General features: G+C 44.1%; 2 protein-coding genes across 2 annotated transcripts in view; both read right to left on the bottom strand.

The window, feature by feature from the left end:
- Positions 1 to 5,344: 5,344 nt before the first annotated feature.
- LOC119394383 (angiotensin-converting enzyme-like) overlaps positions 5,345 to 27,221 on the bottom strand; it is a 100,599-nt gene continuing 78,722 nt past the window's right edge. The window contains exons 8-10 of the mRNA XM_037661680.2: positions 7,942 to 8,066; positions 6,111 to 6,203; positions 5,345 to 5,514 (exon numbers count right to left, since the gene is read on the bottom strand). Of these exons, the coding sequence (XP_037517608.2) occupies positions 5,345 to 5,514; positions 6,111 to 6,203; positions 7,942 to 8,066 (388 nt within the window). The remainder of the gene's footprint in view (positions 5,515 to 6,110; positions 6,204 to 7,941; positions 8,067 to 27,221) is intronic.
- On the bottom strand, positions 16,577 to 24,282 carry LOC119392993 (E3 ubiquitin-protein ligase PDZRN3-B). The gene is made up of 2 exons (XM_037659868.1): positions 24,017 to 24,282; positions 16,577 to 17,743 (listed from the first exon to the last, which is right to left on the bottom strand). The coding sequence occupies exons 1-2, from the start codon at positions 24,227 to 24,229 to the stop codon at positions 17,042 to 17,044; spliced, it is 915 nt and encodes a 304-aa protein (XP_037515796.1). The 5' UTR covers positions 24,230 to 24,282; the 3' UTR covers positions 16,577 to 17,041.

Below are 27,221 nucleotides of genomic sequence, written 5' to 3'. Positions count from 1 at the left end.
GCAAATCCTGACGCGTATGCCGTCACAACCTTTCCTCCAGACACGTGTGGCACATACCCATATACCATCGGCATCGTTGGCCCGACGATTGCAAGGAATAAAAATCAGGATCCCAGAACGAATCGAACCGAGGCATCCTGCGTGGCGGTCAGGTATTCTACTACAGAGCCACGCCAGGTTCTGAAACTGCTTTGTAAAAAGACCCTGTGCAGGCGTCATGTCGGCGCAACGTCAGTTGCGGCTGCAACGCTGGCTGTCTAATTTTATAACAAAGCAATAACATTACATATGTACTCCTACGATGCAGGCGAAAGTTACGCATGATATTTACATAATCGCACCGTAAATTGCACTTCGTTTTGATAATACTGATGTATATGTACTCTAACGTGAGTGCGGACGTTACGTTAGAAAATAAGTTACCTTTTAAACGCCAGTCTAGTCGACGTGGCTGGTAAGCCCACGATGTCGAATTCTTTTTTTTTTTAGTATAAAAACTGCTTTGAGCGATTGCTCGAGATAACCGCGTGATGTTGCCACGAACCTGGCCGCTAAAAGATGAAGTTGGCTCTGATTTAAGTGTTCGCGTCAAAATTCCGCCGAGATGGCACGAACTCTAGACACTGGAAACAAAAGTATGAGCATTACAAGCCCTACAATTTCGTGTCTCAGTACCCGAGTACTGTAGATGAGCTGTGCATAAATGACGAGCCTTTGTTCAAGTAATTTCAAAGTAATATCATCAGTTTTCGAACGTAATGGTGTTGTCATTACTTTCGGCGAGCTGTAATTTATCATGTATTATAGCTACATTAAAAAATTAGAAACCTAGTTAGTAATGTAATATATAACTTATTGCATTTTAAGAGTAATGTTACCATACTTCCTTGGTGTTTCTCTGCCCTGTTTATGCACACTGTTTAATAGCCTGTCATTTTGTCTTTCTCATTGTAATTTTGGTTATTCTCTATGTTCAGCACAGTCTGCTGTAAACGCGCCAAAGTGTGCATTTTGGGGGGCCGGAGCTAGTCAAGCTGCTCGTCAGCTTTTATTATTAGCAGCATGGCGCCCAGCCGGGATGCGTGTGTGCTCTGCTCGTGCGCTTTTTTTGGTAAGCAGCAGTTTTTCCGCTGCGAAATCTGCGAAAAACGTGTGCACGCGAAGTGTGTGACTTGGCCGGATGACCAACTGCAGCTCTTGAAGTCCGGATCGCGTACATTTTCGTGCAATTTGTGCGATGCCGCCCAGCATGGTGACAGGCCTAACGACGAGACCGAGGTATGCGCGACGGCGGCGTGTTCCCTGCCGCCACGTGATTCCCCAACCGGTCCACCTCTCGCCCCTTCGGGTGACCTTGGCGAGGAGGTAGCCGGCCTTCGCCGTCTGCTCCTCGACGCGCTGGAAGGGATTTCGTTCCTGAGTGACGAGGTCTCACAGCTGCGGGAGGACAATGAGCGCCTGCGAAAGGAACATTCCCGAGTGGCTGAGCAGCAGGTCCGTATCGTCGCCTCCCTTCGTGGTGAGGTTCGTTTTCTGCGCGATGAGCTGACACGCTGCGTCACCCCCAAGCTAGGGGAACGTCCTGCAAAGTCTCCAACGGCTGCAAAGTCTCCAACGGCTGCAAAGTCTCCAACGGCTGCAAATTCTCCAACGTCTCCAACGTCTCCAACGGCAAAGTCTTCCGTGAACTCCGACACCCCTGCGACCTCTGATACGACTCATAACACCGAAACGCTCCCACCTTTTACCCCACCACCAGGTTTTCAGCGTGATTTGAAGCTCCGCGTTGTGGATCGTACGGAAACCTCTTCGGCCAATGTCACAGTGAGTGCAAGAAAAGAAACGAAAAGAAAAACACATGTATCTACTGGAGCCATGGACTCGTCCACTTTGTTAGTGGCTCAAATCCCCCAACGACCCCAGCGGCAGTGGGCTATATTTGTGTCCAAGTTGAGCCCTGACACTACATCTGCTGATCTCAAGAAACACATTGAGTCTGTTGACCTTTCTGCCATTTCCTGCCGGCGGCTCAAAACAAAATATCCTTCTTACTCCTCGTTCTGCGTTACAGTTGACGAAGATACATCGAAACGTCTGAATGACCCGTCAATGTGGCCGTGCGGTTGCATTTTCAAACCATTCCGTGGGATTCTCCGCGACGACATGCTCCATCCCTCAGAGTGCGCACCCGTAAGCAACGGTGCCCTGTAATTTGGATATGTTTTATCAGAACGCTCGTGGTCTTCGCACTAAGACGCGCGAATTCTTTGCTAATGTTGTTTCGTCTTCTTTTGACATTATTGCGATTTCTGAAACGTAGCTGTGCAGTGAAATTCCTTCCTGTGACTATCTTCCGTCGAACTACACCACCTTCCGCAGTGATCGGGACTTCTGTGCAACTAAACAAAAAGGTGGTGGTGTATTGATGGCTATAGACAGTTCTCTAAGATCTGTTAGACGCAAGGACATAGAAACAATTTCTGAATCAATTTGGATCGAAATTAGTCTTGAGCACTGTGAAAAATTGTTGATTGGATGTTTCTATGTATCGCCTAGCGTTTCACCAATTGCTTTTAATCAGATCGTCTCTTCTATTGAAAATGTGGTAATTTCACATAAGAAGCACAAAATTCTTGTACTTGGCGATTTTAACACACCAGGAATTGACTGGACCACACTTAAATTTTCTCATTATCATCATTTCTTAAAGAACAAATGCAGCGTATTGTTAGATTTTCTCGCTTTTAATTCCCTACAGCAGCACAATAGTATTGCCAATTCCTGTGGTAACGTCTTAGATCTGTGTATTTCTAATAATCAACCTATCGAAGTATCACTCTCTCACATCTCTCTTGTTCGTCCTGACAAATTTCACCCACCACTCAAACTAACACTCTGTATTTCACCAGAAAAACCAAGCTTTCCCAGAAAAATCGACAAAACGCCCAGATTTGCCTTCAAGCGAGGTGACTACGTTGGCTTGTACCATGACTTGTCCACCACAGATTGGTCACTGGTAACTGACAAACCCAATGTTGATGATCAAGTCGATCAGTTTACGGAGCTTATCTTGACCAGCATGCGCAAGTTCATTCCCCAGTATACACCTCATCATTGTAAATATCCCTCCTGGTTCTCATCAGAACTTATAAGTGCACTGAAACATAAAGATCGTGCACACAGGAAGTATAAACGTTCTGCATCAACTCATTTGAAGGAAGAATTCTGTCATTTTCGTACTCTTTGTAAACGCCTTTATAAACGGGATCACAGTCTATATATTTCATTTTTAGAAAAAAGCGCGTCTGACAGGCCGGCTGAGTTTTGGAAGTATGTGCGCAAACGGTCGAGCAAAAGTGGCGAGTCCTTCAGGATACTGGACCCAAATGGAGTAGAAGTTCAAGCCGTTGCTGACTGTTTTGCCATGCATTTTTCATCTGTCTATAAATCTCCAGCCTCTGTAGCTAGTAACGGTCGACAGGTTAAGGCAGTTGGCACAGCTGATGCTGTGTCGCTAGATGAAGATACCATTTCAGAATGCATTAAGCGCTTGAAACCATCCTTTTCAGCTGGCCCAGATGGCATCCCCTCTGCCATACTAAAAGCCTATGGCAGTATACTTGTCCCAGTATTGACTACCATATTTCTTAAGTGTCTGGATGCTTCAACGTTTCCTAGCATGTGGAAAACTGCTCGTGTTTTCCCAGTGTTTAAGTCTGGCTGTAAAAGTGACGTCTCGAACTACCGCCCTATTTCCCTTCTTTGTGCCACATCCAAAATCTTTGAGCTTGCTCTTCACAAAATATTGTCTTTTGATGTAAAAAATTCATTGATTGTGAATCAGCATGGGTTTCTCGCTGGCCGCTCAACTGTCACTAATCTTGCCAGTTTCATGATGCAAGTCTCCACGCCTATTTCGCAGAGAGGACAGGTGGACGCTATTTACTGTGACCTTAGCAAAGCTTTTGATGTTGTCAGCCATTCGCTGCTTGTGGATAAACTTGCACACTTTGATGTTGATTCTTCAATTGTGAATCTCCTCCATAGCTATCTTCTTGATAGATTATGTTACGTTGCCGTTAATGGCCAAACGTCCTCTTTGTATAAAGCTACTAGTGGGGTTCCTCAAGGGTCGGTACTGGGCCCACTCCTCTTTTTAATTTATGTTAATGATGTTTCTTCTGTCATTCGGAATTCTTCTTTCCTTTTGTATGCCGATGACATAAAGATATTTAAGGAAATTCATTCAGTTATCGATTGTCGCTTGCTGCAATCTGATTTGTGTTCTTTTTCTGAATGGTGCAGGAGCAATAACCTCTCCCTAAATATTTCCAAAGCCAAGGTAATGGGTTTCACTCGAAAAACATCTAGTGTGCCATTTTTATATTCTGTCAATTCTGTGTCGTTGTGTAAGGTATGTGAGATCAATGATCTAGGTGTTCTTTTTGATAGCACCTTACACTTTTCTGCTCACGCTAAGCGTGTTGCTTTGCGGGGTCTTCGCACCCTAGGCTGTGTTTGCAGAATGTCTAGAGAATTCCGTTCTCCTGTGCCCTTCCGAAAATTGTACACCGCGCTATGTCTTCCTCAACTAGAGTATGCATCTGTGATCTGGAATGGCATTCCTAATTCCAGCAGCAACGCCATTGAGCGAGTCAAGAAAAAAATTCCTAAGCATTTACAACCATCGTTTCGCTAGAAATGACTCTGGATCTCGTTCAAACGCTGCTGGATTATTATCATTGCCATCATTTTGCTGCCGACGAAATCGCGCTGATCTGTTATTTCTTTACAAGCTTGTGCATGGTATCATATCCTGCCCTGTACTGCTCAACTGTCTTAATTTCCGAATTCCACGTAAGCTGACCAGAGAGAATAGACCTTTTCATGTAACCGCCTGCCTCTGTGAACATTCGACCATTGGCAGGATACAACGTCTTTACAATGCTTACTTTTTGGAGCTCGATGTTTTTCACAGCTCCCAGTCGTTGTTCTGCACCGAGCTTTGCACTGTACTTACATAGCCTTGTACACTGTTGATATTTTTTTTCTGCCTGCGCATAGTTGTATATGTGCAATTTTGTAACGTTTTCTATCCCTGATATTTTATTATGAATGTTTCCTTTGTTTTTGTTTTTTTTGTTTTTTTTTTCGTGCGCCAGTACAAAGACCTTACGGTTGTTCCTGGGCACATGAAATAAACGTTTGATTGATTGATTGATTGATTGATTATTATTATTATTATTATTATTATTATTATTATTATTATTATTATTATTATTATTATTATTATTATTATTATTATTATTATTATTATTATTATTATTATATTTGATTTACTCATTCATTCATAAAGCAATAGGTCTTGCCTCATATCCCAGTAGAGTGAGTCCATGCTCTCGCGGCTCACAGGTTCGTCCAGCACTGTCCACATCCACATACTGGTTGCTATTCCATGAAACAGTTGGCCGACATGGTCAAAGGCAAGCGCCCGTTGGTGGTGTGTCTCCGAAGCTACCCCGTCCAAGCAGGTGCAACGCGTTTCATAAATGAGAAAAAATAAATAAAAGGATAAGAGTTCAGCAAAACCGTGTCGCTATCACGAATCTGCAGAGGACATGATAGTTGTCATTCCTTTGTAGTGACATTATATTCGCCTGCAAATAGCAACTGAAGATTTAATGTCAGATACACGTACAAATACCACAGCACGAACACGCGTCTGAAAACGTACACCTAAACTGCTAGATAATCACCATCTAGTGTAGGCAGCCCCAACTCGCCCAGCGGTCAGTTATTCTGTTTCATTTTATTAGGAGTACCTTACTGCAAAAATAAATCTCGTAAAGAAGAGCCCCAAACCCTGCCTAACAATAACGCCTTTTGACCCCATGCTCTCTGTATCATTTGAAATATTCCTGCGAGGTGATTCAATACCATAATTATGGAGCACGCTCATTTCATTTTCTATATACTTTTCTATGCTCCCCTGAATAAATAAATATATAAACTTAATTACCAAAAACCGATGACGATGCTTTCAGAAAATAATAAAATCATGCGATTTTTCGGTCCTTTTATCGATAACAAGTTAGACTTTTTTTGCTTACCGGCATCTGTTACTCCAAACCCAAGATGTTCTCGAAGTCGTCTAGATTGAATGGCTAACCATGAAAGCGCGTCTGCAACAGCCTCGTGGAATGCTATGTATGCGGAGATAATAGAAATATTAATCACACTTCTCCTAAATACCCTGCGGCCAATTTTATAATGCACAAAGAAATCCAATGAACAGTCATACATTTTTCTTCGTTGCCACGAAACATTTATAAAGATTTTTTTTTTGTCTGTTACCTTTCGTAGTACCTTCATAGAACAGGTAAAAAAGCTGAGGTTTCATTTCACGGACACATGTGGAGTAATGATTCAAGCTATATTTGTAAACATACTTTTCGGCAATATTAAAAAGTTCACTTTAATAACAACAGCTGGCCCTATAAATGAGGAGTAAGCGGGCATGAATTGCGAGGAAAGAAGAGAACGAACTAAGGACTAGGGGCGCGAAACCGCCTCGAAGTAGTCGCATCATTCACTTAATAAGTTTTGACATCTTCCAGAGAGGCCAAAGTAATCGCTAATGAAAAAACAACAGTTGTATCGCAATCTGAATGGAACCAATGTGTCTAGCTAGTTCATAGAAATTATTTTTACAAGTTCTCCCACTCCCAGTGCCAGACATGTAGAAATACCCAAGAATGTGAACGACAAAGTGCTCGAAATGCTCGAGCAAATGCACGAATGCTAGTGCATCGCACGCGTAAGGCGAAAGGTGTACACCGCTATTCGCGCCACGCGTTTCACTGAATTTCGAAAATTTTGCTCTAAGACTTTCGATTACAGCGGACAAGTTTCCGATGCATAAAGAGACGTCTTGCGCAGAGACTGTAGCAGAATTTAGCCAATGAAAAACAAAAGAAACGTTAAACAAGCACGAACGTCGCTGTCTCACATGGATAGAGCACCGAGTAGAGACAGCGCGGCACAGAGAATATATGCAAGACTGCCGGCTATCCACGTCATCTCCTTTATAATTGATCTAACAAAACCACATAATATTCGCCACGCAAATCAATTTTATTTTAGCACTGAACCATGTGCCAGTAGAAGGCATGTACCTTAGTATGCGATTGCGTCAGCGCAGTGGAAAAAAAAATTACAGCATATCCAAGCGTGAATGATAAAGAGCTTGGGCGAAGCTCCTGAAGCAATCGTGGTTACACCGTGAAATGTTCAGTGGTTTCGCCCAGCAGTAATCAAAGCGGCGTATCGCTTTGATTACTGCTGGGCGAAACCACTGGGCTTTGATTACAGCAGTAATCAAAGCGATACGCCGCTTTGATCATTTTCCATTTTTCTTTTTTCTCTTCTTTTTTTCTTTTTTTTCTTTTTTATTTATTTTATTTTTATTTTCCATTTTTTTATTTTTTATTTTTATTTTTTATTTATTTTATTTAATTTCTTTTATCTCTATGGGACAGCGCCATCTAGTATATCGTCAACCAACTGCAGTTTGCATGCACATGATGATGATGATGATGATTTGGGGCCATTCCCTTTGTATCGGGCGGGCAAGATTAATTTACCCTAGCCAGCGAACAAAAAAAAGAAAACAAACAAACAAAGAAACACACACACAGCACCGTAAATAAGTCTGTACGGCTAATTCACTGCCGCTGCGTCGCTCGCCACCACCGCACCAGCCTTGCTTTGGTGGTGCGAACTGCTGCATAGTTCACTGCACCAGCATCTCTATGGGACAGCGCCATCTATTGAATAATACGGGAGATGCGACGGCGGGGGAACGCCGGATGGAGCGACGACCGACCAAGTAATGCTATAAGGAGCTCCGCCACTAAAAACAACAAAGAATCGTTGATTTACCTGCGTTTGCGCCTGTTCGAAAAACATGTGGCAGGTCCGCGTACAGCATGAAGTAATAAACGTGGCCCAGCTCGTGGAACAATGTTCCTAGCCCGCTGATGGTCGTTTCGGTGCACATCCTGATCCTGTTTGAGGAAAGCAATATATATTTGCACTGATTACTTAGCATTAAGTATGCACGTTATGTCAGCATATCTGCGCAAATTGGCAACTGCAAAATCGCGCTGTTAGCAAATTATTTAGAATTGGTGGTTGTACATAACTTCAAAAGGAATACAGGATTTCGAAATATGTATCGAAATCCTTTTCGAACTCGCACATTCTTTCGCTTATCTGACCGGCGCTCCTCGGTTAGAGAGAAAGAGAATGGGTATAGGAAAGGCAGGGAGGTTAACTAGACTACGGACAGTTTGCTACCCTACGCATGGCGAGGGGTGAAATAAGCATTAATGTACGGTGCTTGGCGAAGGAAACGCAATGGCTTCAAAACACTGCCCTCACGAGCCACGCGTAGTGGCTGGAGCTGCGTTATGAAGGATTGCAACGCTCCGCCGGATCCACCAAGAACCACAGACTGAATGGCTGTTTACCCGATGCAGTCACCATGCGTCACTAACGCTCTCACCCTCACCATCACCCTCACCGCCTGAAACAAGCACTGTACATAAATTCCAAAGAATTTGTGCTTGTTTCCCCAAAAACGCCAGGCCGCCGAAGCGAACTCATGCGTGAAGCTAACTCAATTGCACAGGCCTACAACTAAGCTGGCTTCGCCACCTCCGTGCATCGGGCCTCAGGCCTGGCCGACCACCCGACTTCGACCGCTGGATCCGTCGACCTTACCAACGATCATTATTATTATTAGACTTTATACACGAAGTAAATTTGCATGTGTATTTTTGACACAGCAAATTACTGTGCCGAATGGCAGGCCTTCGAAATAAAAAGAAGAACCAATATTTTAAACTCTACTACAGGCTACTGACTTGTCCATTTTGTCTAAACGCTTTCAGGAAAAAAAAATGCAATCACAGTTACTTAAACAGAATCATGATAATGCTTTGTCAAGAAGTCAATGGAACATTTATAGACTGAGTAATGACCATTTCGGTGAAACCAGTACTACCACTGAAGCGCACACCGCTGTCTTCGCCTTTCTTGACTGATACATATGACTATGCTTTCGGTGAGGTTCTGAGGAAAAACTTTAGATCACACAATCGCTCTTTCTATATGTCGGCAAACTCACTCATAGTGAGTAATATTTTTGCGGGACTGAGTCCGAGTGAGCCCTAAGCGCAAAATATATTTTTTGAGCGACAGTGAGCTCCACTATTTTTGCCGACCTATAGTTCTATCTACTCAACTTCAGCCTTATGTCGGCTCGCGCTTATACTCACGTCAACTCACGCCTAGTTCAACGCAATTCAACGCCTACTTGAATTTGACCTTAGCCTTGATACCTGATCACCATGTACTGCACTCTGGCGGACTAAGCGAAGCACGGGTTCTATTCATAAAGTTCACCCTTTTCATCGATATCGTTTATTTACATTTTATAGCCTGCACTACACTAATCTTGCATTTATGTAGTCATCCCTGCAGAAGTCTTGCTGTTGTGGGCACCAGCCATAAGGTGCTAGACATCGTAACATTCTCTTCAAACGTTGGCTTTGTACATATAGCGTTACTTGCCTTTATGCCCGTGCTACTGTTCTTTTTCTTTTTTTTATTCTTAGCAATGTTCATTTATTTGGCTCTTATTGAACATTCGGCTTCAAGATGGCTGTGAAGTGTGCTAGACCCTCTGAATTAAGTTCAGTTTTGCCGGATAAGTGTGTATAGACTGTCACTTTTTTACATTTGAATATACAGTCAGCCCGTTCTAAAGAGGACGAGTTTTGCAGTTTTCTTGATGAATTTAGGCTTACACCTCCTGAAATGCTATGATTATGCTGAACCGCATCCTTCCCGCGCATCCTTCTTGGCATTTGCTATCGCCCTCCTACAGCCGACTCCTGAATCCTGCCAGCTTTCCACGATGCTTTGCGTGAGATAACTGAGACGTACCCCAACAGGCCTGTCTCACTTTTTGGTGATTTTCACGTCCCGCCTATCGCTTTGTCAAATCACGCTTCCACTCTAATAAAAAGTGACCTGACCAGTGAATTCGTCAACGCGTGTCTCACATTTGGAATCACGCAAGTTGTCAACGATCCCACCCGCACTACAGACCGTTCGGCTAACATTTTGGGTTTAATAGATTACTTCACACTCTGAAAACCTTTCCAATATCACCTAGCAGAAGAATGGTCTGAGTGGCCATAAGATACCGCATGCTACTTTTTCATGCCACAAACAAGAACCCGCGCCCCCCATCCTCCTCCCCCCCCCCCCCCCAAAAAAAAAGTTACACCATTTCCCACTCAAGGGAACCATGACGACATGCGAAGCAGCATTGAGGGCGCACACCAAGTTTCCGTTACGTTCACTCGGCGTTTCCGTTAGTGTGTGAGGTTTGTATTTAGTGTTTATGTTATCATTACGTTGTGTTTGTGCGTTGCTTTCCGTTGGCGCCGAGTGAACGCAACGGAAACTTGGTGTGCGCCCCCAATGCTGCTTCGCATCCCGACGTTGACGTTACAACTCATCTGAACGGGAGTCGAGCGAGAATGACGGAAGCCGACCGAGCGCACGCGCTTATATACACATGAAATGGGGGAGGGAGAGGAGAGAGCGGGTTACAGGCTGTATTTGGCTGCGGCGCGGCTGCAGCGCGGGGTAGGAGAGGAGAGAAGGCGACCGAACACCTGCGTAAAGGAGGAGAGTGGGATAGAGAGTAGGCGCATGCGCAGTGGAGCGTGGACGCCACCGCCGAACACAGCCCCGAGCAAAAGCTGCTTCGCATCTAAAACAATCACGCTTTATAACAGAGGCGACTACAACAGCATGATCCAAGATTCAACAGCCTTTTATGATAACTTCTTTCAAGGCCGACGTTCACCTTCGTTCACTTGAAACTAAGTGGTGGCTGTTTAAATATGAATTCCTGCGTCTAGTTAAAATGTACGCTCCTACCATAACAATTACAGAACGGAAACAGTCCCCTTTAATACCACGCTAAAACGTCTAAGCGATAAGAAGAAGCGCATCTTTCATTTTGCTAACTCTTCTCAATCTGACCTTGAATGGGAGGAATATCATGTTGCAGTCAAGAAATGTATGGGTGGAGGGACCCTAGTCAGGCCGAGGTAATCTGCCTTTAGTCCCTTCAACCCAGGCAAATTTTCCTTTTGTCTAAATAAACTGAATGAATGAATGAATGAATGAATGAATGAATGAATGAATGAATGAATGAATGAATGAATGAATGAATGTAACAAGCGGGTCGCAGAGGTCAAACGTGCCTTTTTCTCAACCACGTTGCCCACCATGTTACATACTAACCCGAAACGCTTCTGGCAATGCATTAATCCCCAGGGGTCCAGCACTGTTTTTCTCCATGACAGTTCTGGCTCCTCTGCCCCGGAATCCGAGACTGCTGATGCTTTGAACACTGCTTTCTGTCTGTCTTCACTAATGAATGCCTTGAAATTCTTCCCCTATAGCCACCGTATAAATGCCCTCAATGGAAAACATAACTTTCGACGCGAACGACATCGTTAAAATTATTGAGTCATTAAAAATTCGTCTTCGTGCAGTAAAGACGGCATAAACGCTAAGGTATTAAAAAGTACCAAGCACATCACTAACTTTTTCTAATGTTAATATTTAAGCAACCTCTCTACACTAGATAAATCCCCTCTGAGTGGAAATTTGGAAAGATAATTCCCATTTTTTAAAAAGGGGACCGTACAAATCTTAGCAACTACCGTCCCATTTCCCTCGCCAGCGTTTATTCGAAACTAAAAAACTAAAGGAGCACGTTCTGCACTCCCACAGGGCCAATTTTCTGTCATCTGTCAGCTGCTTTCATCCCAACCAGCGTGGATATCGCAAAGCTCATTCTTGCAACACCCAGCGACGGACCCGGCCAAGCAGAAGGTCGCCACTGACCGGGCCGCCCACGTGATGGAACTGCATGAACTAATGAAAGCATAGCGCAGTGGGGTCATGCGGGGGCCCTGGGACGTACGTGCCCGAGTCCTTGGTCAAATAAAGTTTTACCTCCTCCTCCTCAGAGCGCTTTATTCTTGCATGATTTACACTCTAACCTCGATCTCAACATCGCCACTGACGCTCTCTTCTTGGACTACGAAAAGCCTTCGTTGAAGTGTGGTATAATCATGTCATGCGTAAAGTTTCGCGCCTAAACCTTTACTGCGACACAGTTATTTGGATATGTGAATTCTTGACCGATCACCTCACACTCCTTTTCCTCCTCTCTCCCCTCTGTTTTATCTGGTGTGCCGCGAGGCTCTGTACTTGGAACGCTACTCTTTGCCATATATAAAATGGCTTACCGTTTAACGTATCATATAATATACGCCTTTTTGCGGATGGCTGTGATTTATACCAACCAATAATCTCCAGGAAGACCTCCTCCAAATGCAAGCATGGTGCAACCAATGGTGCATGTCCCTTAAGGTCAGTATGTGCTCTCACGTGTACTTTCAACACCGCCGTAACTACGCCGTGCCTTCTTACTCCCTCAGCAACAGCAGCTGAATTCAGTGAGTACATATATCTATTGATCCGTCCTGCACCCATCATATTAACCAATTAACTAATTCCTGCAATCGCTCACTAGGTAATCTACACCGTAACTTGCCATCAGCATCTCCTGCAGTCAAAGTACTTGCATATAGAACGTTAAACCGATCTAAACTAGAATATTCCTGTACTTTTTATGGCAACCATCAAGCTAATATCACTCCCTTGAATCGCTCCAAAACCGCGCTTCTTTCTGAGTACTCCTATAAGACAAATATATCGGCCCTAATATCCCGGTTGTGACTTTCCTCTCTTACTTCTCGTCGCAAGAGCGCTCGCCTAATATTATTTTAGAAGTTTTTCTATTCACTGCTTTCAGGAAACCAAACCATCATTCCTGCGCACCGTTCTTCTCGCTACTTGCATTGAAATGCAAGTTCATTTTTCTGCATACTGCCGGAGAACGGAATGTCCTGCCTTCTGAAATATCTGCTCATTGCCGACATTACTCGTTTCAAAGCTGCTTGAAGACAATCTTTCAAATCACGAAATCTAACCTGACCCGCCATTTTTTTTCTGTTTACCCACCTGTCATGTAATGTCCCGTACCGGGAACCTTGAGGTAGAATGAATAAATGAATGAATAAATGAATACGGTACAATCAACAATATTGCCTTACTTCACGTTTTGACCCTTCCAAAGCTCGCGGGCACACTGCAAAGACATGTTCGCGTTGTTCCTTTTTCCAAAAATTGATTGTCGCCTACTTCATTGCTCTAGTGGAAAAGTCCCCGGAGGATTTCGTCGATGACTTCGTTATGTAGATAAATGGCATACGCGCTCACCTTGTTGTTTTAAAACGCATACACGGTTCCACGAGATAGCAAGAAAAATATTATAACAGCGAAGCCGTGTTAGCTGGCCGTAATTTGTCTGTCGCAAACAGAAATGATCATCACATCATCATGAAACCGGCACGCGCTCTCTGCATCCTCTTCATCTCGATCCTCTTCTGCTTCGCTCCAGGAACGCGTGCGCCGATTCATTCGGCGTGGCCTGTAATAACCCTGATGGGTGAGAGAACAAGTACAGAGATAAAGAAAGAAAGAGATAAAAAGAAAGAGAATGAGAGAAATTCTTGGCGAAAAAAAATGTTCACGAGGCGGGATTTGAACCCGCGTACCCTCGATCCGAAGCCGAGCGTCTCAGCCACTCGGCTATCCAGGCACACTGGCTGAGCACAGCATAGCCTTGTATAGTATAGTGTAGCTAGGTGGGAAATGGAAGTGAGCGTGAGGGGAAGAGAAAGGAGTGACAGTAAGGCATAGCATAGAAAGAATGAGAAAGAGAGAAATAGAGATAAATAAGTGCAGAAGGATAAATAACGAGAGAGAATCAGAGAAAGAGAGAGAGAGAGAAAGGCACGAAAGAGGAAGAAATGTAGAAATAGCAAGGGAGACAAAGAGAGAAATAAATAAATATAAATAAACCGAGAAAGAAAGACAGAAAAAACAGAGAGAAGAGAGAAATAGAGGAAGAAAAAAAGAGAAAGATTGCAAAACTTAGCAAAACAGCAAAAAGCCAGGACTACATAGGTGCCCTTCAGCTCTGATGTCTCTTTAGCATTGCGGCTCCAGTGCAAGCTACGCTAATATTTTTTACCTCGAAACGCGGGAGGCCAAGCTCGCCTCGGAGGACCTGACTCAATAACGACGTCTCGTCTCCAGGGCCAAGGAGGCAGCGAAGGCCAGAGGGTTCCTGGGATGAGGAGACCTCCCACCTAGGGTAGAAGCAGAACAGGCACCGCGGTACCGTTTCGTGCAATAAACGTTTATTTCTCCCCTCGGGCAGATAAGTTCACCGTTGCAATTCCCGCTGTCTTTCTTTGATTTTGAATCTGTGAACCAGAAACTCGTAGAGCTTCACGTGTGTTTTATTTCGGACACCTTCATTTGAACGATCTTTCAAATGCTTGCGACCAACTTTGTATCGCATCGTTGAGTGCTGTGCACCAAGGAAGTAAGGATTGAGTGGTTTGTTATAGTGTCGTCTGAAACCCTTTTGCGATGATTACGCCCATTAATAATAATAATAATAATAATAATAATAATAATAATAATAATAATAATAATAATAATAATAATAATAATAATAATAATAATAATAAATGCGGGAAGTTTGCAGCAAGTCCCACAAAGCTTGTCACATAGAGGCTGGTCGATCTCATGTCTTTAGGCTAACGGTGGTAGCTGTTAGCCGTAAACGTTGTAACTGGTTCTTGCTGGGTTTTGCTTTGTTGTAAGCAGGTTTTGCTATCTGGTGACTAGGTTTCCGTTGAGGATCGAACATCTTTGCTGTGCCAAGCCTTGTGCGACCCAGTGCAGACTTCCCGCATTGCTTTGTCTCTATTCTATTTCTCTCTCTCTCTCTCTTTATTTGTTTCTCTTTATTTCCTTTCTTTGTCTCACTCTCTCTCTCTTTCTCCCTTGCTTCCTCTTTCTTTCTATTCTTTTCTCTCTTTCTCTTTCTTTGATTCTCTCTCTCTCTTTCTTTCGTTTTGTTTCTGCATTTCTCTCTCTTTATTTCTCTCTTTCTGACTCTTGCTATACTATGCTTTACTCGCCGCTCCGCCTTTCCCTCCTCCACACCCCCAATATGTCCTCCTGACCCTCACTTACCTTTCCCACCCCCTTGCAGCACTATACTATACAAGGCTATGCTATGCTCTGCTAGCGTGCCTCGAGAACGCTTGCCTTCGGATCGTGGTTTACGCGCGTTCGAATCCCGCGGCCTGATGATGAATTTTTTTTGCAAGATTTTCTCTTTCTTTCCATATCTTTCTCTCTCTTTCTCTTACCTCCTCACTATACGCCGCCCGTCTGTTGTACAATTTCTGTGGCCCATACCTGTTCGTGATGATGATAGTTTTTGGGTCACGACATTACGCCGAGCTAGAACAGCTGCGCAGTTAGTAATAATAATAAAGCAATGAACAATACCGAGGTGTAAACAATATTTTCGTGGTTTTTACAAACTATTGTATGTAATACAAAGCGGTGTTAAAAGATATACGTGGCACGACTTGAAGGCTAAGTTGTATACCATGGAATGAAAAGGCCGGAAAAGACGGCAATACAGCAAAAAAACAACAAAAAAAAAACAAGATGACGCGCAGCGTTCTCTATTCTGTCTAATCGTTTTTTTTTTTTTTTTGTGCGCGTTTACACGTCATGGGTCAAAACCAACTCGCACATCTTTCCAATATAAGTTATACGCCAATAAAGTAAATGTGCAGATGTATAAAACTACAGTTGCCACAGTTTAAAAGGAAACTTTAAAATGCTTTCATGAAAAGTATCTTCTGCCGCTACACATGTTTACAGATTTAACGACATACATAATTATTACAACAATTATTGTGTATGGCAGCCTTTACTTGCCTCAGTTGTAACAAACTGCCCGAAGCATGTCGACCGCGACATACCTTTAACATTCCAGATTATCTAGGCGAAGTGAACAGTCACCATAATATATTACACGATTACGATCTTTAACGGGTCTTGCAAAGCATTCACGATAATCTGCAGCGATACCACTAATTATGGCACCTTTTTTTGCGATCGTCAGCCGAACGTTCTCAATGAACAACCATTAAAAATATTTCCCGTTATTCCCCGGTAGACCTGGATGCGAGGACACATAAAAACATTCTCTCCCTTCTTTTCGAAAGGCTCTGCTGGCAACTGGTTGGAGTCGGAAACGAACTCCTAAGACCTCCCAAAGCAACAACGATGTGATACGCAATCATTTCAAGGCGATCTACAAGTTTCCACACCAAGCATGTGTAATCCATAAACTTTCTTGTGAACAAGCGACGCCGTTGTACCGCATAAGAACTGGCTCCGCATACACCCCGGCTTGGTCATTCAAGACTGGGCGATACGCTTCCCAGTTTTGTGCCTTCTGCGGTGACATCGGGGACATTGAACATTTTATTTGGCGTTGCCCGCAGTTTTATGTGGAAAGAGCAGCGATGGTCCGCAGCTTGCAAAAAGGTTGTCATGGGCACCGGACATTTGAAGACAACATTTTTCCTGAAGGGCCCGCGGCAACGAGGAGGAGCGTGCAACGAATTTTGCTGGTCTTCCTGCGAGCCACTGGGCTGTCCAACACGTGGTAGCAGACACCTAAAATTCAGGAGATGCTCAGACGGAACAATGGCGGGCCATGCAGGCCAGGCTAACCCCGCCTGCTGCAACATGATAACCACCACCACCACCTACGTATTTTTCCGTCCCATAAAGATGATAGCCGTTTCACGGTGCGCTGTCCTCAATTACGTTGAATCCCTCTACAAAATCTCGCATGACCAAGCGCTTTCTGGACTTGAATCCACTGTCTGATGTTCAGTTGTTCCGTCTGGACCTGCTGGCTTTTCGTGCTCATTTACGTGAACAGACTTAGCGACACTTTCTGCGTATTTGCTGCAGATTGTCTTCGTGGCATCCTCCAATTCCTTTCGAAAGGTTTCCTTAGCACGCCGCCCTCACCACTAAAGAGTTCGCTTAATTGAGCCTTCAACGAGTTTTCTGTGTTTTCCTTCAGTTGCTCGACACTTAGCTTCGTTCCTTCCAGTGCGCCATTCAGTGTTTCATTCGAACTTTTGATCGTTCCTGCAAGCTCATGCAACTTTTCATTTTGGCCAACCAGCGTTTCATAGATTGCTGCAGAGGACGACGCAGCGTTCTCCAATGTATGGCTTCTGCTCGATATTTCTAGCAGTGTTTCTTTCATTGCGTTCATGCAATGGGAAATCTCAACCAGACGGTAACTTTGAGCAGTATTTTCACTAACAACTTGGTCGAGCCCTCTTTCAATTTTTGCTACTCTCTCGTTTATGCCTGCATTCAAAGCCATAATAATCTCTTTCTGGTCGCTGGTGATCTTATGCGCAGCTCCGGACTTCAAAGATACCACGTGCTCCTTGCATTCGCTCTGGATATGCGCGAACATATTCCTACAAAGCACGAGTGACGAGCATCTCGAACAGGAGGTGGAGTGGTGGTCGCAATCTCTGCTGAAGTGCTTGTTCAGCTCTGACGCAACCAGAATCGTGTCGCAGCCACGATCTTCATTCCAACACTTCACCTGAAACAAAATGTAATAAACGCTCTTCAGGGAAGTTAAAGCTTATGAATATGTTGAAAATTTCAACTACGTGACCATGCTAATGTCTTAAACTACCACTTCAGACATTTGTCAATGCCCCATTTTTTTTTATTGGAATAGAACAAATACATAAGCAATATCGCATGTCATACTTGCGCTTCGAAATAGACAGACGTGAGTTCTAGAACATTTTTAAAGCATTTTAGTCACAATGTTTGTAATAACAAATAATAGTAGTTAGGAGAAACAGCATTCAAGAACCGAAATATATATATATATATATATATATATATATATATATATATATATATATATATATATATATATATATATATATATATATTATATATATATTATATATATATATATATATATATATATATATATATATATATATATATATTATATATATATATATAACAATGAACGTGCACTACAGAGAAGCGGGTGTTCACAAAGTGAATAGTCCGGGTGTAATGATCACATATACGCAACAATTCTTCTTGTGGGGCTCACAATATGGGTAGGGCTGTGGGGGTGCTTTCTGTTATGAAACTACCACTACGTGCTGTATTGGAGCTTCTGGCTCGTCTACTTCTATAGGGTGAACAACCCAATCGTGTGGCCTCGCGGATTACCATCGCAGATAGCGCGGCTGGCTGGGCGTCGAAGCAGGGCAACGCGAGTACAGCGCTTGGTCCTGTCTGCTCCTTTCTGTGTCCTCGTTTTTTTTTTTCGCGCTGTTTCTAACCCATGAAGGAGTACAGCGGAGCCCGGCTGTTTCATGGCGCCTGCTACATTGCTCCCGCGGTGCGCGCAGCTCGAGTTTCCGTGACATCTTTTTGTGAAACACAGTGCCGTATCAGGTAAAGACAACTATCACTACAGCAACAATGACGTCGCCGCCACCACTTTCTGCCTTTATTAGGCAGAAAGTAGTTATAATAATAATAATGGCAGAACTAATAACTAATAATGGCAGTACCACTTTCTGCCTTTATTAAGCAGAAAGTGGTGGCCTCTAAGAAAAGTGCGAGATCGCCAGTAAATATTTCTCATGTAAAACTCACTGGCCCCTACCGTGATTCCCAATAGTTAGCGAATGGTTAAATAGTAGGGGTGTGCGAATATCAAATTTTTCGAATACGAATCGAATACGAATATCCACCTTCGAATATCGAATCGAATATCGAATATCAAAGGAAAAATGCCTCCACAGTAACAATATTTTATTTAACATGTAGCTATTTGAAAAAAAAAGAACATTAACAGCCTGACTGGCAACACAACATACACTGCTATCTCCAGAACACAATGTCCAGGCTAGCACAATGCACATCACAACACAAGCAAATATCACGGCGCAATGAAAGTAATGACTACATGTTATCATGAAGAAATATGAGTTGCTCCACATGATCAGGCAGCAGGCGCTCCCTTGTAACAGAGACAACCCCCCCGCCCCTTCCTGCCACTGAAAAGGCACGCTCGCTTGGAACAGAAGTGGCTGGTATAGGGAGTTACATGGGGCAAAGCTTTGCCAGACTGGGGTATCTGAACAGTCCGCCACCAGTCACGTGGGTCACTGTCTTTCTTCAGAAGTGGTCCCGCATAGTGAACGAGTGGTAGTGCGGCACGTTACGGCCGCATAATATTGAAAATGTACGGTTACATGATCGCCAACAGCGCTGCACGTCGGAGATGCACCAGCAATAAATCATACGTATTGAGGCGCTCGTCGCAGGCAGATATCGTGCCTCCGTGTACTTACGATGTTTATCGCTCCTCTCGGCAACGTTTTTAGCGATACGAACGCAGCAGAAATGTGGAAGACGAGTTATTTTATGCATGATAATCGAATCGCATATTTGAATTTTTCGAATATTCAAAACTTTTCGAATACACGATTTTCGAATCGAATACGAATATTTCGAATGTTATATTCGACGAATATTCGAAACTTTAGAATATTCGCACACCCCTATTAAATAGTGAAGAATACGCGGAGATTATTGGAGAATCTACCATAGAGGCCTATGCAAACGCCCCCCTGCGGTGAAAGATAATCGGACAAGATTCGGAGGGAGGCCCTTGCTCGGTCGCGGACAAAAATTCAAGATGGTGGCGGAAGATCCTCTAAGCAAAATGCACACCTGTGCTTCTAATGAAATGCTTTATTGACGACGCATGCATATAATGTTTTTACTGAGACGGAAGAAACCTCCTGTGAAATTTCATGTGTGATGACAAGGGTGGAAAGACGTTCTTCGAATGCTCCGATAGTTTGTGACAACTCAGAGTGCAACCCCGAGGCAGCACATTGTAAAAGTACTAAGAAATAGTGCACGTATCTGAAGACTCTTAGAACTTAGGTTCCTAGGAACCGCTGCTGCAAGATTCTGTGGCGGAGAACAGGTTCATAGAAGAATGGCGGGAGGGGCCGGGGGGGGGGGCACTTGCTTGGTCATTGGCGCATGTGTCAAATCTCCCGAAAAGGGGAAGGGGGCGCTTGCTCGGGATTTCACAGTAGAACTTTAGGGGGGGGGGGGGGCAATGAGAAAACCTTTAAGTGCACTCTGAGAAAAAAGTTAGCAAACAGTTCGTACTTGCAAGCGTTTACTAGTTTCGAGCCTATTCTATTACTTTATTACTTTCGCCGCATCCCTTAACTAAAGTAAGGTAGCAAATTGGGCTAGTTGGAACGTTCTCACGACGCTCAGAGCAAACAAGGCACGAAACAGCGCCTGTGTCGTGTATCTTCTTGTGTTTCGTGTCTTGTTTGCGCTGACTATTATGAGATCCCATCGCTAGCCAGCAGCTAGTAAAGCTGGTAATGGTGGACCACAGCGCAACAACCGAGACGAGGACGATAAGAAGAAGAACACAAGACTCTGACTTACAACCAGTTTATTTTCTTCGGAAACGCGCATATATAGGAGGCACAGAAGAAGAAAACAACACGGAAACAATAAAAATTACAAAAAAAGAGAGAAACACATGAAAAATCAGCAAGAAGTGAAGCCTAGACATTAACCGTTATCGACACGTGCTCTGTTGAAATAGTTCAACTCCTTCTTGGTGAGTACTATCAATGCCACGCTTTTGCATAGCTCGCCCCAGCGGTCATTCGCTGCTGCGTCGATTATTTCTCGGGTAAGTGTGTCTGAACATTTACCAATTATGCGGCAATTTTCAAACCGGGGTTCACAGGAATGTACATGCGTCACAGTGGATGGCAAGGTGTCGGTCCGCTTTCTTTTGTACATTATTATGATGTTGTTGCCTGAGCCGGTCATTGATACATATATCTCCCGGTCTGCCCAATGTACCTTTTGCCGCAAGTTAATGGTAAATCGTATACCACACCTTGCATACAATTAACGAAGGGCTTTCGGTGGTTAGTCTTGCAAGCATTGTTTCCCTTTTCCGAACCATGGTTCATACTGCAAGGTGTAAAATTTCTTGTGCGACAGAGGAAAGCAAGTGCATGATATTTTCAAGAAATTTTTTAGGTGCAAAGAGCAAGGTTTGTGGGGCTCAAAGCCGCAAGTTCAACAAAAAGTGCATATGAGGAATTTGGCTGCCATCCCGTGCATTCATGCGGTTTCGCATAACATTAAAATGATAGCTGGACGAGCGGGAATTCAGGTGGTTTTCCCTGCCCCGAAGAAGCACTTTCTCGCGCATGTATAAATTGGGTGTGAAGGGCATGAAATAAACCATTGGAAGTTTAGCGCCTACAGTTCTCTAGGTCTGTGTCGTGTTACCTACTTATATGTACCGCCCTAATACACGCTGTACGTTTATGGATGACCAGCTCCCCGAGCAGCAGCCCTTCAGAGCACGTGTCGATAACGGTTAATAAGTAGGCTTCATTTGTTGCTGATTTATCATGTGTTTTTCACTCTTTGAGAGCACAGCTCTTAGGCGCCCGTCCCTGCGTTGAGCGGCGCCGCCGTCGTCGGCCTAACTGATAGGGCGAACGAGGACAAAAGAGAGCTAACGCGGAGCGCAGCGGAGGATGAAATACGGCGATAGCGAGGAGAGCGCGAGGAGGAGGGAACGACAGCGGCAAGACGACAGGTTCCACGGCGGCCACCCACGGCGCCACAGTAGTGCGTGCCGTCGTGCGGTCGCCGATGACGTCATCACTAAGGTATGCGGCGAGGGCGTCCACTGATACCATATATGGAAATAAAGCGCTGCATGAAGCGCTGCATATATGCCTGTCTGCGGCGGCCGTTGTGAATGTGGAATGCACCCACCCGCTGCCTTCCGCGGTCTCCCGGTTAACAAGGCAGTCCCGGCTCAACTTATCGCAAAATGAAAAACCTAAACAAATGGGCTCAGAATTCGCATTAGGCAGTATCGTAATAGTCGGTTATTTTTTTTCTTTTTGTTGCTTACGTGTTTTTTTATTCTTCTGTGTCGCCTATATAGGCGCATTTCTGAAGAAAATGATCTAGTTGTAAGCCGACGCCTCGTTCGTCCTTCTTCTTACCGTTCTCGTCTCGGTTCTTGCGCTGTGGTTAACCATGCATCAACAACTCGCCCAAACTTTCACGTTACTAAAGCTGTTAAATTTTGCCCTTGCTAACCAGGCATTATTTCTTAATGTATTTCACTAGGTAACTACTAAGATACCTATGTTGCCCGGTGCTTCGTATATGCCGTAGTGTATTATGCATTAATTGTGGCAGTCTTATGCAAAATTTAAACAGAATTTTAATTTACTACGTTATCTTGGAGTGACAGTTTCGTGCTAAGTGATGGCATACATATATGTAAACAGTGGGATGCAAGATACTGGGTGAAAAAATCATCAATTACTGCTCTAAATTCGACGGCTGCTAACCAGTGCAGTGCGTGCTATTCCCGAGTAGGCACATAAATAACCGTCAGGCCGCTGCTCTAGAGTAGATGGCGAGTACGTAGAAGCCTTGATTCAATAAATAAAGAAAAAAAGCGTAAAAGCCTTGATCTTCTGTGTGTGCTTGTGTATGTGCGGTCTCGCTTATGGCCCGTTCATGCCTCAACGTACGTTTTGTGATGCGGACTTACGGTGGTATTTAATTATATTAACTAGCGGTTAATAATTGCTGTAAAAAGCCGTGGCATTTCGTGTTGTTTGTTTTTTCATTTACCTTTTTTGATACACGTTTTTGCAGTAGGATCAACTTGCTATGACGATGCAATCATACATATATACAAAATAGGCGTAAACTTCTAGCTGGCTAACCTTAACCCACTAGTCAGTACGGATACCAAATTGTTAGTGCAGTCAGTAACATTTCAGTAACGGACTAACCATTCGAGTTAGTATTGTGCGCTTACTAACGGAGTAGTGAATTTCACTAACTTGCCTTTTACTACCTGCGCTTACTAAGTGGTTATTGCTTTTTACGACAGGTAGACGGTTAGTGTTCAGTTAATGAATATGCCGACCTTTTTTCTAAGAGCGTAGGCCAAGTGGAAATTGGGGATCGGTCATATTTAGGTCTTCGCGTACTAAAAAATTCAGGGTCAGGCTAACAAGGCAAGGCCATCAAGCAGCGACGTCGACGCGGGTGGTCACGCCTGTAAGTCGTCACCCACGAAGCCGCGAGGGCGCGTCCCCTCGGATGACGCGCGAATGCTTATGCATATTTAGAAAACTCCTGTCCACGTTCTTTATATTTTTTTGCCAAGGATTATTACACAATTTCATACCGTTGCTTTTAAAGGTATTAAATCAAATCAATGTTCCTTCAATATATATTTGAAGTAAAACCGCGCTAAAAAAAAATACGCTTGCCACGCCAAACAGCGACTTTGTGGCATAGGTAAAACAGGCGGCCGGTTGTTGTGGCTGCATGCGCGAAATCAAATCAACCATGCTCAATGCACTCGAATCCTAGAAGATCGCTGGAATAGGACAACATAAACTACTGAAAAATCGAGTACTCGTGGACTATCTCTGCCAGGCAACTACAATCTTCCTCGCGAGCCTTGCTTGCGTTATCACCGCGGTCACGGTACTTCAAGGTCACAAATGGCGTGCGCGCTGTCAGCGTGACACAGCATTCGTAATAGGAAAGTGGCGAGACGTTAGTTTGAAGAAAAGATGGCGATTATTGTTACGTGGCAGAAATGCTCCCCCAATGCTCGATTTTTTTTTTCTTATAGTGCAGAACTCCGCTTCCAGAGAAAGCCAAACCAAACCGTTTGATGATAAGCTCAAATGACTTTCCTTGTGTTTTTCTGCATTCTTACCATTCGTTTGAGCAAGTTGTCCGCAGGAAGCTCTCTCCATTCGGCGTCACCTTTCTGGACTCGTTGACCGTCGAAGGGACAGCAGTGCTCTTCGCCACTCTGGCACTGCTCGTAGCACATCTTGCAGAATACATGCAAGCAAGGCAGAAATGTAGTCACCCTGGTTACAAGTCCGCATGCTTGGCAAATTCTGTTTGGTGGTATGGGTTCCATGAAGTGCAAGGCTCTCCAGTCCAACTCGTCAGAAAAACCGACCAAGGTGTACTGCTGCCCCTCAGCAGCCATGATGACGTCTTGCGCCCGACTGCTGTCTCTCTTAGAGGAGCTCTTCACACCCGGAACGTCGTCCACATTATTCCATAGCGACCTTTGCCAGTACACTATCACGCCGATAGTCCTCATCTCCGGCTCTCACGCTATTCACAATGGGCGCTTATCGGTACGTGAGGCGTGATTTCACGAGAGATCGAACATGCCTCTCCGGTCGATATTTTTGTTTTGCCTGGGTTTCTTATATGCTATGTGGACACACTAATGTGCACGGAAGCGATAACTTTATTTCCTGGAAAGGCTCCCAGCGCGCCAAAAAGATATTTGAAGGTGGCCGCGCGGGCGTCCTGTTTTAGCTCATCGCAATATTTTCGAATTTCACGGCCGAATTTAACGCGAGCTATAAACGTCGTGTCGAAAACCTTTCTGCTGGTTTTAGTAAGCATCACTGAATTACATGCATGCTTTCTTTATGCCGTCCTCAAAAGGAAAAGATGTGAAAAAATGCCAGAAAAAACAGCCCAAATTAAAAAAAGTTTGCTAAGTTTGGTGCGCCTTGGAGCCTTCCCTTTTTCACCCAGAAACTGCAAAACAATATCAAATATATAAAAGAGTTTTCGCAACATTTCTGCGGAAGATATTTCCTATGGGCAGCGCGAAAGAAAAAAAAATAGTTAAAGAAGCAAGTTTTTTCAAAAAAACTCATTTTCAAAAAATAATAAAAGAAATTCCGGTCTGAATTGGCGACAATTTTTTATTGAAGAGCGCTTATGTCAGTGGAAACACGGTTTTAATATCATCTGTCCTCATTTGCTTTGTTCGCGAGATATAACGGGCCAAAATGACCCTTGCTGTGTGTGCTCACTTCAGTGCATTTGATGGTTGTTATCAGCTTGAATTGTGCGTAAATCTACAGCTTTAATTATTTTGCTGCAGCAAAACTTTCCTCTGGTGTCTCGTCGTCCAGAAAAATGTATTCTCCGATTTTATTTGTGTCTAGCGTGTGTGTGTGTGTGTGTGTGTGTGTGTGTGTGTGTGTGTGTGTGTGTGTGTGTGTGTGTGTGTGTGTGTGTGTGTGTGTGTGTGTGTGTGTGTGTGTGTGTGTGTGTGTGTGTGTGTGCGTGTGTGTGTGTGTGTGTGTGTGTGTGCGTGCGTGCGTGCGTGCGTGTGTGTGTGTGTGTGTGTTTGTGTGTGTGTGTGTGTGTGTGTGTGTGTGTGTGTGTGTGTGTGTGTGCGTGCGTGCGTGCGTGCGCGGGGGGGGGGGGTCTGCTGCCGCTATCTAAAGGGCTAACAAGTACGCAGTTTCTGTAACTTAGGAGTAAGTTATTTCTGTGTCTTACTAGGCAGCTCGAAGCACTTTTCTTCTCTGGTATTGTTTTTCTGCACAGGCTGATTAGTTTATTAGGCGCTGAAAAAACATCAGTGTTACCTCGCGGTGCGATTTTCTTCAGGTTGTGCGTCAACCGATGGATGTAAGGAATTACTGCCGGTCGTATTTTCTCCCGGTCACAAGTTTCTTGCACGCTTTCAGGGTTACTTGCTTTTCGCGCTTGATTCAGCATTCCTTCTGCGACGCAAGGCCTGCTGACTGAAAGCTTCGTCGGTGCAGTGAAGGCAGGATTTGTTAAGCGCGTTAGTGAAGCACATTCTCGCAACTACTCTTTTAACTAATTTGGAATTGACTGAGTGATAGGATAACAACGGTTTAATTGCCCTGGACCAGCAAGTCAGGGCCCCCTGAAGGTGAAATTGACATCCCTATACGGGAACCTCGAAGGTAAGTTCTAGCGGACAAAGGCACTCGAGTGCAACAGTGAAAACAGAGGAACACTCAGTGTCAGAGTCGTCTAACAAACAATTAACAAACAGTAAAAAAAATCAACAAAACTTAAAATACTAACAACCTTTGTCTCACTGAGGCGGGCACACAGCTCTCTGCCTAGCTTGTCTAATTAAAGGTTGCTCAAAACTGGGCCTAAGCAGGATCCTATACCGACCCCTTGTTTCTGTAGCTACGGGGTGGTATTTCTTTGCACAAAGGTTGATTCGCGGTACATGCGTAAACGTTCTAAAGAACGTTCTGCGGTAGTACCCGCTTTCGTGATAATCTTACGTCCTCAAATTCATCCATACATGACTGAACACAACTTAACAATTCATTTTGCGGCAAAGAACAATACAAGGCCTTCACATCAGCTGAGAAGACCTTAAGTTCTTTCTTAGAGTTAGCTTATACGAACTCGACTACTACTTCTGAATTTTTCGTTATGAATGGATCATTAACCTCGAGTAGGTTCAGCTTGTCCAGGAGATAAAATGCAATGTCCTAATGCCTAGTGTCCTTCTTCGACGCAATTACCCTGAACAGGTTGCTTCTTATACAGAACAGGTCCTCCTTTATACGTCTTGGCGCTAAACAATGCGTCAAGACTGGTATTTTTACTTTTCCCTGTTCCTTTCAATACGACGTCTAGCTTCAAGTAACGGCACAACGCGACAGCTCTGCTCTTCACTTTGGCCAACGATGCCCCTTTGTGTTCATTGAATACAGCGTTTATAGCATCACTGGCTATTTCCTCGTATCCACCACGTGAAAACACTGCAAATCCCCCTTCTCTATCTGATAGTACTACGGACAGTACATTTCTAACAATGTACGAAGCAACGCTATTATTAGGTAATTTCGAACGCTGAGGCTTACATTTCTTGAGAACATAGACAACCTCAGAGTTCATCCTCCCGCCTTCTTCTTCCGGTGCACGTGTGGAAATCTGCCGCACCAGAGACACTTTATCTGGCAGGGAAAAGTCTTCGGACATGTGGACCGTGCTGCCTTTGTGGCTCGATGAGATGTAACGCTCCCTGGACATTTGACTGTGGACCTGCCACAGCTCTCGTCGCCACAGGTACTCCGTCACTTGATCTGTCAGGGTCC

This window comes from Rhipicephalus sanguineus, chromosome 5, assembly GCF_013339695.2.
Source record: "Rhipicephalus sanguineus isolate Rsan-2018 chromosome 5, BIME_Rsan_1.4, whole genome shotgun sequence".
Taxonomy (NCBI): domain Eukaryota; kingdom Metazoa; phylum Arthropoda; class Arachnida; order Ixodida; family Ixodidae; genus Rhipicephalus; species Rhipicephalus sanguineus.
The sequence above is the reverse complement of the archived record's forward strand: the minus strand, read 5'-3'. Positions and strand labels throughout refer to the sequence as shown.